The 14632-nt window shown below is 55.2% G+C and overlaps 1 protein-coding gene across 3 annotated transcripts in view; it reads left to right on the top strand.

Annotated features, from left to right (window-relative positions):
* macrod1 (mono-ADP ribosylhydrolase 1) overlaps positions 1-14632 on the top strand; it is a 53161-nt gene that overhangs the window by 30144 nt on the left and 8385 nt on the right. For all 3 annotated transcript variants that reach the window (XM_088908969.1, XM_088908970.1, XM_088908972.1), the window contains exons 4-5: positions 7920-7949; positions 11318-11434. In XM_088908969.1, the coding sequence (XP_088765095.1) occupies positions 7920-7949; positions 11318-11434 (147 nt within the window). The remainder of the gene's footprint in view (positions 1-7919; positions 7950-11317; positions 11435-14632) is intronic.

The raw sequence follows: 14632 nt of genomic DNA, 5'->3' as shown, positions 1-14632 counted from the left end.
ACTCAGCCGGGTGTCAGTGTGCCTGTCTGTGTGTCAGTGTGTATCTCAGTCAGTGTGTATCTCAGTGTGTCTCTCAGTCAGTGTGTCTCTCAGTCAGTGTGTCAGTCTGGATCTCAGTCAGACTCAGCCGGGTGTCAGTGTGTCTCTCAGTCAGTGTGTATCTCAGTGTGTCTCTCAGTCAGTGTGTCTCTCAGTCAGTGTGTCAGTGTGTCTCTCAGTGTGTCTCTCAGTCAGTGTGTCAGTGTTTCTCTCAGTCAGTGTGTCAGTCAGTCTGGATCTCAGCCAGACTCAGCCTGGTGTCAGTGTGCCTGTCTGTGTGTCAGTCAGTGTGTCTGTCTGTCTCTCAGTCAGTGTGTCAGTCAGTCTGGATCTCAGTCAGACTCAGCCGGGTGTCAGTGTGCCTGTCTGTGTGTCAGTCAGTGTGTCTCTCAGTCAGTGTGTCAGTCAGTCTGGATCTCAGTCAGACTCAGCCGGGTGTCAGTGTGCCTGTCTGTGTGTCAGTCAGTGTGTCTCTCAGTCAGTGTGTCTCTCAGTCAGTGTGTCAGTGTGTCTCTCAGTGTGTCTCTCAGTCAGTGTGTCAGTGTGTCTCTCAGTCAGTGTGTCAGTCTGGATCTCAGTCAGACTCAGCCGGGTGTCAGTGTGCCTGTCTGTGTGTCAGTCAGTGTGTCTCTCAGTCAGTGTGTCTCTCAGTCAGTGTGTCAGTGTGTCTCTCAGTCAGTCTGGATCTCAGTCAGACTCAGCCGGGTGTCAGTGTGCCTGTCTGTGTGTCAGTCAGTGTGTCTCTCAGTCAGTGTGTCAGTGTGTCTCTCAGTCAGTGTGTCTCTCAGTCAGTGTGTATCTCAGTGTGTCTCTCAGTCAGTGTGTCAGTGTGTCTCTCAGTCAGTGTGTCAGTCTGGATCTCAGTCAGACTCAGCCGGGTGTCAGTGTGCCTGTCTGTGTGTCAGTGTGTATCTCAGTCAGTGTGTATCTCAGTGTGTCTCTCAGTCAGTGTGTCAGTGTGTCTCTCAGTCAGTGTGTCAGTCTGGATCTCAGTCAGACTCAGCCGGGTGTCAGTGTGTCTCTCAGTCAGTGTGTATCTCAGTGTGTCTCTCAGTCAGTGTGTCTCTCAGTCAGTGTGTCAGTGTGTCTCTCAGTGTGTCTCTCAGTCAGTGTGTCAGTGTTTCTCTCAGTCAGTGTGTCAGTCAGTCTGGATCTCAGCCAGACTCAGCCGGGTGTCAGTGTGCCTGTCTGTGTGTCAGTCAGTGTGTCTCTCAGTCAGTGTGTCAGTGTGTCTCTCAGTCAGTGTGTCAGTCAGTCTGGATCTCAGTCAGTCTGGATCTCAGTCAGACTCAGCCGGGTGTCAGTGTGCCTGTCTGTGTGTCAGTCAGTGTGTCTCTCAGTCAGTGTGTCAGTGTGTCTCTCAGTCAGTGTGTCAGTCAGTCTGGATCTCAGTCAGACTCAGCCGGGTGTCAGTGTGCCTGTCTGTGTGTCAGTCAGTGTGTCTCTCAGTCAGTGTGTCAGTGTGTCTCTCAGTCAGTGTGTCAGTCAGTCTGGATCTCAGTCAGTGTGTCAGTCAGTCTGGATCTCAGTCAGACTCAGCCGGGTATCAGTGTGCCTGTCTGTGTGTCAGTCAGTGTGTCTCTCAGTCAGTGTGTCTCTCAGTCAGTGTGTCAGTCAGTCAGTGTGTCAGTCAGTCTGGATCTCAGTCAGACTCAGCCGGGTGTCAGTGTGCCTGTCTGTGTGTCAGTGTGTATCTCAGTCAGTGTGTATCTCAGTGTGTCTCTCAGTCAGTGTGTCTCTCAGTCAGTGTGTCAGTCTGGATCTCAGTCAGACTCAGCCGGGTGTCAGTGTGTCTCTCAGTCAGTGTGTATCTCAGTGTGTCTCTCAGTCAGTGTGTCTCTCAGTCAGTGTGTCAGTGTGTCTCTCAGTGTGTCTCTCAGTCAGTGTGTCAGTGTTTCTCTCAGTCAGTGTGTCAGTCAGTCTGGATCTCAGTCAGACTCAGCCGGGTGTCAGTGTGCCTGTCTGTGTGTCAGTCAGTGTGTCTCTCAGTCAGTGTGTCAGTGTGTCTCTCAGTCAGTGTGTCTCTCAGTCTGGATCTCAGTCAGACTCAGCCGGGTGTCAGTGTGCCTGTCTGTGTGTCAGTCAGGTATCACTTGTGCAGTCTGGGCTGTGAAACAGAGAGACTGTGTGCGCGATGTGCATGCGCGATGCCTCTGGTCGGACAGAGGAGCCGGCAGGACGCCCTCTTACTCCGGGATCACTTCCCTATCGATCTGTGGTCACGCTGCTCTTATTAATATTCTCCTGCAACTCTGCATCAACATTCGTTACAATTTCTCCCACTAATCGCTTTATTCCCGTCGGTGGAAATCAGCAGCTGAGCCTCTCTTCATTGCAAACAAGAGGCTAACAAACTCATGAAGGAGTTAATTAAACTGCCTCACCGAGAGAGCGGACAGGCAGAGCCAGGAGAAAGTGCTGCTCGGTGACATGCAACATGTTTACAGCTGAGAGACACTTCCCCAGAGAGAGGAGAGAGATGGAGGGAGGACAGAGAGGGGAGACAGAGGAGAGAGGAGAAATGGAGAACAGGGGAGAGGAGAGACAGGCAGAGAGGGATGACTACAGCAACAGCAGGAGAGAGCCAGGAGCCAGGAGCAGGGGGAGAGACAGAGTGAAGTTTGAAAGGAGAAAGGAGGATGGAAGAGGAGGAGGAGGGAGGAGAGAGGCGCTAGGCCTCGCAGGGCGTCGACACCTCGGACTTGGGCCTTCCCCTGGCACGGACGGGGCGCCCACCACCCTGTTCTCCCAGCTAACAAGGCGTGCTAACGAGCTGTCGCCCCATCCCGCGCGCACACACCTGCACCCTCAGCGAGAGCGCGGCAGAGCCGTGGGCGTGTGCGCATCGACACGCGTGCCGGCAAACATACGTGTGCACAGGCTGACACCAAGTCACCCACTGGCACCAGGACAGGATTGGCACAGAGAGGGCGAGAGCAACACACACACACACACACACACCAGGACAGGACTGGCACAGAGAGGGCGACACACTGCTGAATTCACAGTGATACACACACATTAACACACACTGTTGAATTCACAGCGATACACACACATTAACACACACTGCTGAATTCACAGCGATACACACACATTAACACACACTGCTGAATGCCCACCAATATACACTAACATGTCCAGACATGCAGACACTGATACACCCACTAACCCAGACAAAAAACACAGATGTGCACTAACACACACTAACACTAACAGACACTGGTGCACACAGACGCAGTAGCATTAACACTGGTGCACACCAACACAACAAAATAAACACAATGTTCACAAACACTGGTGCACACTTACATAAACACAATAACAAACGCTGGCACAGAGAGACACACCAACACTCACTAACATTAACACAAGCACAATAACAAAAACTGAGGTGCTCACTGACACACTAAAAGACAATAATACTCACAAACAATGCTGCACACACTAATACAAAAATGTTCACAATCACTGGTGCACACAGACACGCTAACACGCACACAATAATGCCCACAAATATTGGCGCACACAGACACACGAACACAATGATGCTCACAAATATTGGTGCATACAGACACCCTAACACAAACACAATAATGCCCACAAATATTGGCGCACACAGACACACTATAACAATAATGCCCACAAATATTGGCGCACACAGACACACGAACACAATGATGCTCACAAATATTGGCGCACACAGACACACTAACACAAACACAGTAATGTTCACAAATATTGATGCATACAGACACACTAACACAAACACAATAATGCTCACAAATATTGGCGCACACAGACACACTAACACAAACACAGTAATGCTCACAAATACTGATGCACACAGACACACTAACACAAACACAGTAATGCTCACAAATATTGGCGCACACAAACACAGTAATGCTCACAAATACTGATGCACACAGACACACTAACACAAACACAGTAATGCTCACAAATATTGGCGCACACAGACACACTAACACAATGATGCTCACAAATACTGATGCACACAGACACACTAGCAATGCCCATGAACAGTCAACACAACAGCACAGACACACACACCTGTTCACTCGCTCATTAGCATGTGCCTGTGTCCCCGGCACGCGGCGGGACAGGTGGGTCCAGCGGGCTGCGGCCGCGCGCGAGGGAGAGGGAGAGGGAGGGACCGAGCGCGAGCCGCCGCAGCTGGGGCTCCGCTGCCGGAACACGGGGGGGACAAGACCAACCAGGCGACACACACACACACAGACACACGCGTGATACAACCACAGCGGCCGCCGTGCGGCTCCCGAGCCCGTATTCCCGTGTTCTGTACACGCGTGGACATTTACCTGCCGCTAGCGCTCCGCTCCACCGTCCTCACTGCCACGGCCGCTCGTGGGCTTCAGCCTCTGCTCTGGACACACGCGGGACCGGACACGAGCGGCTCTTCCAGTGATATATCGGGGGGGGGGAAATCGCCCGCGAGGACTCGGGCTGCCTCTTCCCGGTTTCCCGGTTTCTGTAAATCCCAGCGCTGGCGCGAGCGGCGTTTCTCCGTGACCGAGCCCCGGTTTCCGGAGACTGTCCCCCAGAAAAAAAATCAAAACAAATATTTCGTGCACAGCCTCTGTCTACAAGACAGCCTCTCTTCGCCGGTCCTGTCGGCTTCGCTTCGCCCCGTATCCTCCTCCTCCTCCTCCTCCCCCGGAATCGGACCGGAGACGGGTCTCCCCCTCTCTCCCCCAGATGTGGGGGTCCTGGGTGCCGCTCGGGGCGCGCGGGCAGTGGGGGTGAAGGGAGAGACGCGGACTGCGCACCGCTTTTCCTCCGAGCGGGGAGATGGCAGACTGTCGAGAAGACTCGTCTTTTCAGTCAAGCCTGCGGAGGGAGGGAGGGAGAGAGAGAGGGGGAGAGGGAGGAGAGTGAGCATCGTTTTTATCGCCGCCAGCTGCCGGTGTCTCAGTGTGTGCGTGGACCGGCGCGCGTCCCTCGTGACGCGGCCCCACGCACCGCCCTGACCCGTGAGATTTCCGGGGCTCGTGTCTTAGGGGCGGAACCCTTCGAAGGGACCGAGTCTCTGTGGTCTTGACCCGTAGCCTGCACCCCAGTACGCGGTCAGGACTGGAAACGGAGGGGCTACTGCACACAGAGAGCAGCGGGTGTCTGGAACAGACAGCACAGCCCTGTTCTCAAGTCCCCAAATACCATGGATCGGTCAGATCTGTTTCCTTTCACCCTGATCTCACTGCGCTGTACTGTGCTTTTACCCCGATCTCACTGGGCTTTACTGCGCTGTACTGTGCTTTTACCCCGATCTCACTGGGCTCTACTGCGCTGTACTGTGCTTTTACCCTGATCTCACTGGGCTCTACTGCGCTGTACTGTGCTTTTACCCTGATCTCATGACTGCGGACACACATTGGCTCAGAGTGACCACTGTTGGTGTCCGTGATGTCCAGGCACTACAGACAGCCACTGCCTGTGTGTCAGCAGTCAGTATGCCCTGTGGTCAGGGTGTGTGTGGTAGCACACAGCAGCCGTGAAGCTGTCCCTCGGTCAGTGGTCAGTGTCCCTGTGCTGCACAGGGCTCAGTGCTGACCACACAGCTGCCCGAACAGGCCTGTGACTGTGCAGGCACACACACAGGCACACACGCGCACACGCGCACACGCGCACACACGCACACACGCACACGCACGCACACACACACACACACACACACACACCAGGGGCCTGAACTCCCTGGGGCTGCAGCCCTGTCTGCCTCAGCAACTCCACTGCACCTCTGGGAGCTCCAGGCGCCAAGAGAGGTAGGGGCAGTGAGCGGAGGGCTAGGCCCTACTGGGAGCAGAGGAGGGGTGGAGCGAGCGGTCACTGCAGTCTCCGGTGTCCAGTGACAGCACCTCTTCCCCTGCGGCCTGCGCCCCTCCGGTACTAATTAGTTAACGATGTACGATGACACTCATGGCCGTCAGTACGGGAACTGCCCCCTCTCACAGGCGCTGCGTCTCCTTCCCGGCTCTGATACTCCCTGAGCAAAGCTCCTCTCTCCCCTCCGATCGCTCCTGCTCCCTTCCCACTCCCCTCCGATCGCTCCTGCTCCCTTCCCACTCCCCTCTCTCCCCTCCGATCGCTCCTGCTCCCTTCCCACTCCCCTCCGATCGCTCCTGCTCCCTTCCCACTCCCCTCTCTCCCCTCCGATCGCTCCTGCTCCCTTCCTACTCCCCTCTCTCCCCTCCGATCGCTCCTGCTCCCTTCCCACTCCCCTCCGATCGCTCCTGCTCCCTTCCCACTCCCCTCCGATCGCTCCTGCTCCCTTCCTACTCGCCTCTCTCCCCTCCGATCGCTCCTGCTCCCTTCCCACTCCCCTCCGATCGCTCCTGCTCCCTTCCCACTCCCCTCCGATCGCTCCTGCTCCCTTCCTACTCGCCTCTCTCCCCTCCGATCGCTCCTGCTCCCTTCCCACTCTCCAGCCTGGGACACAGTCTCCTCTCTGTCATCCATCCCTGCCTGGCCCTCGAACCCGCGTGCTCTCCCCTCGCAGGCCTCTCCCAGCCCCCCTCCCCTCCTTGCCCCGTCTCTTGTGCTGTTTCCCAGACAGATTCCCAAGCCTACCTGCCTGGCTCACCCGGGAGACTAAGAGGACTCTCTTCTGCGTCCGTCGCTGGCTGCACTGTGATCAGCGCTCGTTATCCTTCTCTCTCTCCCTCTCTCCCTCCCTCTCTCTCTCCCTCCCTCTCTCCCTCCCTCTCTCTCTCCCTCCCTCCCTCTCTCCCTCCCTCTCCCTTCCTATCTCCCTCCCTTTCCCTCTCTCTCTCCCTCCCTCTCCCCCTCCATCTCTCTCTCCATCTTTCCCTTCCTCTCTCCTTCCCTTTTCCTCCCTCCCTCCCTCCCTCTCTCTCTGGCTGGGTTAAAGTCAGATGTCACTCACACTGCCCCCCCCCACCTCTCTCTCCCTCTGCCAGCTCCTCTTCCAGTTAGAAACTCCTGCCCACCTCCCCCTTTCACTCCATCCTCATTCTCCTCCTGCTGCACCCCCCTCTCTCCTCTCTCAGTGCTGGTTTTCAGGGCTGAGTGACTGATTGACTGTTTCTCAGTTTCCTGGCCTCTCACTGCTTCTCTCCAGTTCTGTGTGGGAGTGACTGTAATCCCCCATCCTGACCTCTCTCTCAGTGTAGAGTCCAGTCAGGGTGTCTGTGTTAACCCCTGTCTCTCTCAGTGCAGTGTTCATGTACTGGAGTGTCCAGTCAGTGTGTGTGTATTAACCCCTCTCTCTCTCACTGCAGTGTTAATGTACTGGAGTGTCCAGTCAGGGTGTCTGTGTTAACCCCTCTCTCTCTCAGTGCAGTGTTAATGTACTGGAGTGTCCAGTCAGTGTGTCTGTATTAACCCCTCTCTCTCTCTCAGTGCAGTGTTAATGTACTGGAGTGTCCAGTCAGTGTGTGTGTATTAACCCCTCTCTCTCTCAGTGCAGTGTTAATGTACTGGAGTGCCCAGTCAGGGTGTCTGTGTTAACCCCTCTCTCTCTCAGTGCAGTGTTAATGTACTGGAGTGTCCAGTCAGTGTGTCTGTATTAACCCCTCTCTCTCTCAGTGTGGTGTTAATGTACTGGAGTGTCCAGTCAGTGTGTGTGAGAGTCCTTTTCCTTTAATTCATATGTACACATGCACAAACACACATACCAGAGTGTAACACACACACGTCCCTGGTCACTCTCCCTCTCTCTGTCTCTGCTCTCTCTCTCTGCCCCTGCTTGCTCTCTCTGTCATCTCATCATCTCATTCAATTCTCAGCTCAACCAAGGGTTCAGTTGTGCAGCAGACAGGAAATGGCTGACACAGGGGTCACAGAGTGATTTAACTCTGTCTTCCCTTCTGTCTTTTCAGCCAACAAGACGCTGCTGGGAGGCGGTGGAGGTGAGTGTCTGTGTGTCTCCCCCTGCCTGGCCCTTCGCTGGACCCTCTCTGGCCATGAAGCACTAATCTGTCTCTACCTGTGTCAGCACTAATTCGGCTCCAGTAGGATTGTGGGTGTGTCTGTGTGCTCCAATAGGAGTTTGGGCATGTCTCTGTGCTCCAATGGGAGTTTGGGTGTGTCTGTGTGCACCAATGGGAGTGTGGGCGTGTCTGTGTGCTCCAATGGGAGTGTGGGTGTGTCCACGTGCACCAATAGGAGTGTGGGCGTCTCTGTGTACTGCAATAGGAGTGTGGGCGTGTCTGTGAGCTCCAATAGGAGTGTGGGCGTGTCTGTGTGCACCAATAGGAGTGTGGGCGTGTCTGTGTGCACCAATAGGAGTGTGGGCGTGTCTGTGTGCACCCATAGGAGTGTGGGTGTGTCTGTGTGCTCCAATAGTAATGGAAGAGCTCCTAGCTCCATTATATGTGTATTCCTATTTTGCTGCCAATGTTTGGTCGCAGTCAGAATGATGTTTGAGACGGCGGGTGGCCTCTTGTAGATCTGAAAGCGCCCGGACTGTGTTCTCAGGCCTGCTGCAGCTGGCGCAGACTGGGAGTCAGTGGGAGAGAGACCCCACAAAGGCAGAACACAAGCCTGTGTGTGCATGTGTGTGTGTGTTGGAGAGATTTACGGCATTCGGAGTGAGCTGAACAGTTAGGTAAATAACCAGCGCAGTCCCTCTCTCTGCTGACTCGGGGGGGTGTTAAGTGGCCGGCCGTCTCTTAATCAATACAGTGATAAATCTGTAAGACCGATTCAAACTCATCAGCACTGCCCCCTCCACACCCCTCCCCTCCCCACTGCGTGTCTCCCTCTCTCTCCCGGCTTTCTTTTCAAATCCAAAGAGCTTGATGATAACTGTTGAATATTACAGTGTTGCCAAAGCAATAACTTTTAACAAAAACATTTACAAACTCGTCCCCCCCTCTCTTTCTCTCTCTCTGTCCCTCTGTCCCTGTGTTCTCCTGCTCCATGTCCCTGTAATTAACAGCTCATGCTATTTCATTTAACTCTTCCACACTCCGAGTCTCTGTCTCTCTCCCTTGTCAATTCACCTGCTACTTCTAATTAGTCTCGGAGTTCGTTAGAAGAGTCGTCAACAACTGCTCCTGTAGGAGAACCAGGGCTGGCAATTATTGACGTGGAGGTGGGAGGGTTGTCATGGAGGGGCCACTGTTAGGAGAGAGGAGATGAGAGGACAGAGAGAGGAGATGAGAGAGGAGAGTGAGAGGGGGTGGTGCAGGGGCGAGGGAGGGTCTCCAAGAGCAGGTTCAGAGGTGGACACTGGAATGAAAGACACGGACAGATTCTCAGGGTGAAACAGTGCTTCGCTTGTGTCCTTGTTTTTGCAACGGCTGGTCTGTTTGCCTTTAACGCACTAATGCCTGCTAATTGGACTGAAATTAATTAGCTCTGCTCCTAACAAGGGACTCATTACCTAGGAAACAGATGCACTGTGTTGATATGATAGCACTGTCTCCTCAGCCTGAGTGATACCCACTGCGCCAGTGTGTCTGAGAGACTGGTGCCCGCTCATCCAACTGGCCAGGCCCACACCAGTGTCCACCATACTGCTGACCAGCTCCTCCTGTTACTGACTAGTTGCTGAGGGGTGTCCACTGTGTCAGTGACCAGGCCCACACCAGTGTCCACCATACTGCTGACCAGCTCCTCCTGTTACTGACTGGTCGCTGAGGGGTGTCCACTGTGTCAGTGACCAGGCCCACACCAGTGTCCACCCCATTAGTGACAAGTCACTGAGCACCTCCTCCTGTTACAAGCTCTTCCATGACTGACTGGTCACGGACTGATCTCCTTACTGATGACCACTGACCAGTCACCGGTTGAGCCCCGACGCCCTGACCAGTCACAGATTGACGCCCACTGTGTCTTGACCAATCACAGACGTCAGCCTCCTTCCTGCTGACCACAGACTGGCACCCCAAGATTTTCAAAGCTGGGACCCCAGCAGGTCCATGTGATGTGAGCTCTGCTGTACCTGTTTGTTTATGTGAACCTTCTCATCTCTACCCGATCACAACATCTCTGTGCCCTCGTTGAGACAAAGCCAATTAACACCTGCTAATAAGGTGCCGGTGTCTCTCTTGCTCTCCGTCTGTATTTATAAACGTGAGGTGAGTGTAATGAGACAGGAAGCACGTAGCCCACAAGGCTCTGGTCCCCAGGTCCCTGACGAGCTGGGGATGGAAATGAGATCTGTCTCTCTCCCACTTTCCTGCCTGCTGCCTGTAGGAGCTCGTCCATCCTCAGACCAGCTCCAGTTCTCGCCTACATCGGCTGAGACATGGGCAGGCCCAGTGACGCGGTCCACTCCAGGTCTGACAGCGTTGCCAGTCTGACTGCGGCTAGCGTTCCAGTCCACTCCAGATTTTAGAATGTCGCCATTTAGATTTCCAGTGCACAGCAGTCCAATCCAGCCCTGACTTTACAGCCTTGCGTACTAGACTCCCAGTCTGATCCGCTCCAGGTGTGACAGTGCTGTCAGTCAGACTCCCAGTGCGCAGCAGTCTGATCCACTCCAGGTGTGACAGTGCTGTCAGTCAGACTCCCAGTGCGCAGCAGTCTGATCCGCTCCAGGTGTGACAGTGCTGTCAGTCAGACTCCCAGTGCGCAGCAGCCTGATCCGCTCCAGGTGTGACAGTGCTGTCAGTCAGACTCCCAGTGCGCAGTAGTCTGATCCGCTCCAGGTGTGACAGTGCTGTCAGTCAGACTCCCAGTGCGCAGCAGTCTGATCCGCCCCAGGTGTGACAGTGCTGTCAGTCAGACTCCCAGTGCGCAGCAGTCTGATCCGCTCCAGGTGTGACAGTGCTGTCAGTCAGACTCCCAGTGCAATCAGAGGCAGACCCTACTGTACCTGACCATACAAAGGCGAACACCCACTGTACCTGACCAATCAGAGGCAGATGCCCATTGTACTGGACCAATCAGAGCCGGGCACACACTGTACCTGACCAATCAGAGGCAGATTCCCATTGTACTGGACCAATCAGAGCCGGGCACCCCCATTGTCTCTGGTCAAAGACCAGTGTAGCGTGCTATCGGTCAGCAGGCTGTAATCACCTCTTCATCTCAGACTCCCAAGTGCTCTACCGGCCCTCATGTGCACTGTGTGGTCAGACGCACTGTGATCATGAATCAGTCAGCCTTTTTTACTCTTAAATGACCACTGTGGTCACTTTCTGTCCCTCGGACAAGAGGCTACAGTGTTCTGGCCTGTGTGTGTCTCTAGCTGACCGCGGTGGTCACTCGCTGGCCTGTGTGTGTCTGTGGCTGGTCTGAAGCCTCACTGCCTCTCTCTCCCCCTCAGTGGACGGCACTATCCACCGCAGAGCAGGGCCTCTGCTGAAGAAGGAGTGTTCCACGCTGGGGGGGTGCGAGACTGGACAGGCAAAACTGACCGGTGCATACGGACTGCCCGCCAAGTGTGAGTACAGCCGTGTGCGTGTGTGTGTCTCTGTGGGGGGGGACTGGAGCAGGAAGCAGGCTTCAGACACAGCTGCATGGAGCCAGAGCTGGGGTCACACGCACTCCGACACCTTTCTACTGCTTTTACCCCTGTCTCCCCCCTCTCTCTCCTCCAGCCCCTGTCTCTCTCTCTCCTCCGGCCCCTGTCTCTCTCTCTCTCCAGCCCCTGTCTCTCTCTCTCTCCTCCAGCCCCTGTCTCTCTTTCTCTCTCTCTCCTCCAGCCCCTGTCTCTCTCTCTCTCTCCTCCAGCCCCTGTCTCTCTCTCTCTCTCCTCTGGCCCCTGTCTCTCTCTCTCTCTCCTCCAGCCCGTCTCTCTCCTCCAGCCCCTGTCTCTCTCTCTCTCTCCTCCAGCCCGTCTCTCTCCTCCAGCCCCTGTCTCTCTCTCTCTCTCTCCCTCCTCTGGCCCCTGTCTCTCTCTCTCTCCTACGGCCCCTGTCTCTCTCTCTCTCTCCTCCAGCCCCTGTCTCTCTCTCTCCCTCCTCCAGCCCCTGTCTCTCTCCTCCAGCCCCTGTCTCTCTCTCTCTCTCCTCCAGCCCCTGTGTGTCCCTCTGTCCCTGCTCCCTCTGGGATTAGATTTGTCAATTTAGGGAAGAAAGTTTGTCTGATCCCGGAATATGTGTCACAGTCTCTCTCCCCCTCCCTCCCCGGCTGCACAGTGGGCAGTAATTATGCAGTCAGATAGTGTTTACAGAAGGAAGCGCAGTTTAATTTATTCCCACACTTAGCAGTAATTCCCGACTCTAATTTATTGCCCGTCTCCGTGCGCGGAGCGATCCTGCGGGCTGATCCGGGGGTGGAGGGTCTGGCTCAGGTCCGCTGTTTATCCCGCAGCTCTGCCTGGCTCTCCGGGCTCCTGCTGCGCTGGCGCGGACTTTTCAAACACGCTTGCTGTTTCTCAGCTCTCTTCCCAGTACAAACATAATGAGTGTTTACTGCAACCCTGATCACTTATTAACTGGGACTATAATCAGACTCACTGACACTGACAGAGCAGTCTGAGACACTGCAGGCTGGACTGGGAGCTGGATTAGTTCTTCACTGGGATTATAATCAGACTCCACTGACACTGACAGAGCAGTCTGAGACTCTGCAGGCTGGACTGGACTGGCTGGACTGGGAGCTGGATTAGTTCTTCACTGGGATTATAATCAGACTCACTGACACTGACAGAGCAGTCTGAGACTCTGCAGGCTGGACTGGACTGGCTGGACTGGGAGCTGGATTAGTTCTTCACTGGGATTATAATCAGACTCCACTGACACTGACAGAGCAGTCTGAGACACTGCAGGCTGGACTGGACTGGCTGGACTGGGAGCTGGATTAGTTCTTCACTGGGATTATAATCAGACTCACTGACACTGACAGAGCAGTCTGAGACTCTGCAGGCTGGACTGGACTGGCTGGACTGGGAGCTGGATTAGTTCTTCACTGGGATTATAATCAGACTCCACTGACTGACAGAGCAGTCTGAGACACTGCAGGCTGGACTGGACTGGCTGGACTGGGAGCTGGATTAGTTCTTCACTGGGATTATAATCAGACTCCACTGACACTGACAGAGCAGTCTGAGACTCTGCAGGCTGGACTGGACTGGCTGGACTGGGAGCTGGATTAGTTCTTCACTGGGATTATAATCAGACTCACTGACACTGACAGAGCAGTCTGAGACTCTGCAGGCTGGACTGGACTGGCTGGACTGGGAGCTGGATTAGTTCTTCACTGGGATTATAATCAGACTCCACTGACACTGACAGAGCAGTCTGAGACACTGCAGGCTGGACTGGACTGGCTGGACTGGGAGCTGGATTAGTTCTTCACTGGGATTATAATCAGACTCACTGACACTGACAGAGCAGTCTGAGACTCTGCAGGCTGGACTGGACTGGCTGGACTGGGAGCTGGATTAGTTCTTCACTGGGATTATAATCAGACTCCACTGACACTGACAGAGCAGTCTGAGACACTGCAGGCTGGACTGGACTGGCTGGACTGGGAGCTGGATTAGTTCTTCACTGGGATTATAATCAGACTCACTGACACTGACAGAGCAGTCTGAGACTCTGCAGGCTGGACTGGACTGGCTGGACTGGGAGCTGGATTAGTTCTTCACTGGGATTATAATCAGACTCCACTGACTGACAGAGCAGTCTGAGACACTGCAGGCTGGACTGGACTGGCTGGACTGGGAGCTGGATTAGTTCTTCACTGGGATTATAATCAGACTCACTGACACTGACAGCAGTCTGAGGCACTGCAGGCTGGACTGGACTGGCTGGACTGGGAGCTGGATTAGTTCTTCACTGGAATTATAATCAGACTCCACTGACACTGACAGAGCAGTCTGAGACACTGCAGGCTGGACTGGACTAGCTGGACTGGGAGCTGGATTAGTTCTTCACTGGGATTATAATCAGACTCCACTGACTGACAGAGCAGTCTGAGACTCTCCAGGCTGGACTGGGAGCTGGATTAGTTATTAACTGGGATTGTAATCAGTTTGGGTGGCTGGAGAGGAGAATAACGCACTGCGCTGCATCGCCCTGGACGACGGCGTGTCCCAGCCGAGCACCACCAGGCCCGCGGGGCTGCGGAGGAGAGGAGAGGAGAGAGAGAGGAGAGGAGAGAGGAGAGGAGAGGAGAGAGGTAAACAGGCCGCACATGAGCCCTCTCCTCCGCGGCGCAAACACCCCGACTGCCCTCCCCTGGGGGCCAATTAGCGCAGGATCAAAACACCCCTGCCTCCCGCCGGCCCTGGAGAGGGGCTCCCCACTGCGCGACGGCTCGGGCAGGGGCTCGACGTGCTCCCAGCCACTACCGCCAGGCGGCCCCGCGGCCCCCCGCGACCCCCCGCGGCCCCCCGCGGCCGGGACCTCAGGGGCGGAGCGGCTGAAGGGGCTGATGGGAGTCTGGAGCCCTTTTCCCTGGGGTCCTTCAGGAATCGGGCCGGACCAGGTGCTCAGGTCCGAGTCGGGCAGGGCTGGGTATCGGTGGCTCAGAGCGCTGTGTCCCCCAGAGCAAGAGGCTGGACCCCCGTGTCCTCTGTCCCTCTGCTGAGAATTCAGGTTAATCCTGACAGCATCAGTACAGTCCCAGCCCTCCCTGTGTCCCCCAGAGCGAGAAGCTGGACCCCCCATGTCCTCTGTCCCTCTGCTGAGAC

Source organism: Atractosteus spatula (genome assembly GCF_055471065.1).
Source record: "Atractosteus spatula isolate fAtrSpa1 chromosome 24 unlocalized genomic scaffold, fAtrSpa1.hap1 SUPER_24_unloc_1, whole genome shotgun sequence".
NCBI classification, from domain to species: Eukaryota; Metazoa; Chordata; class Actinopteri; order Semionotiformes; family Lepisosteidae; genus Atractosteus; species Atractosteus spatula.
Note: the sequence above shows the minus strand (reverse complement) of the source record. Positions and strands in the feature narration are given on the sequence as shown.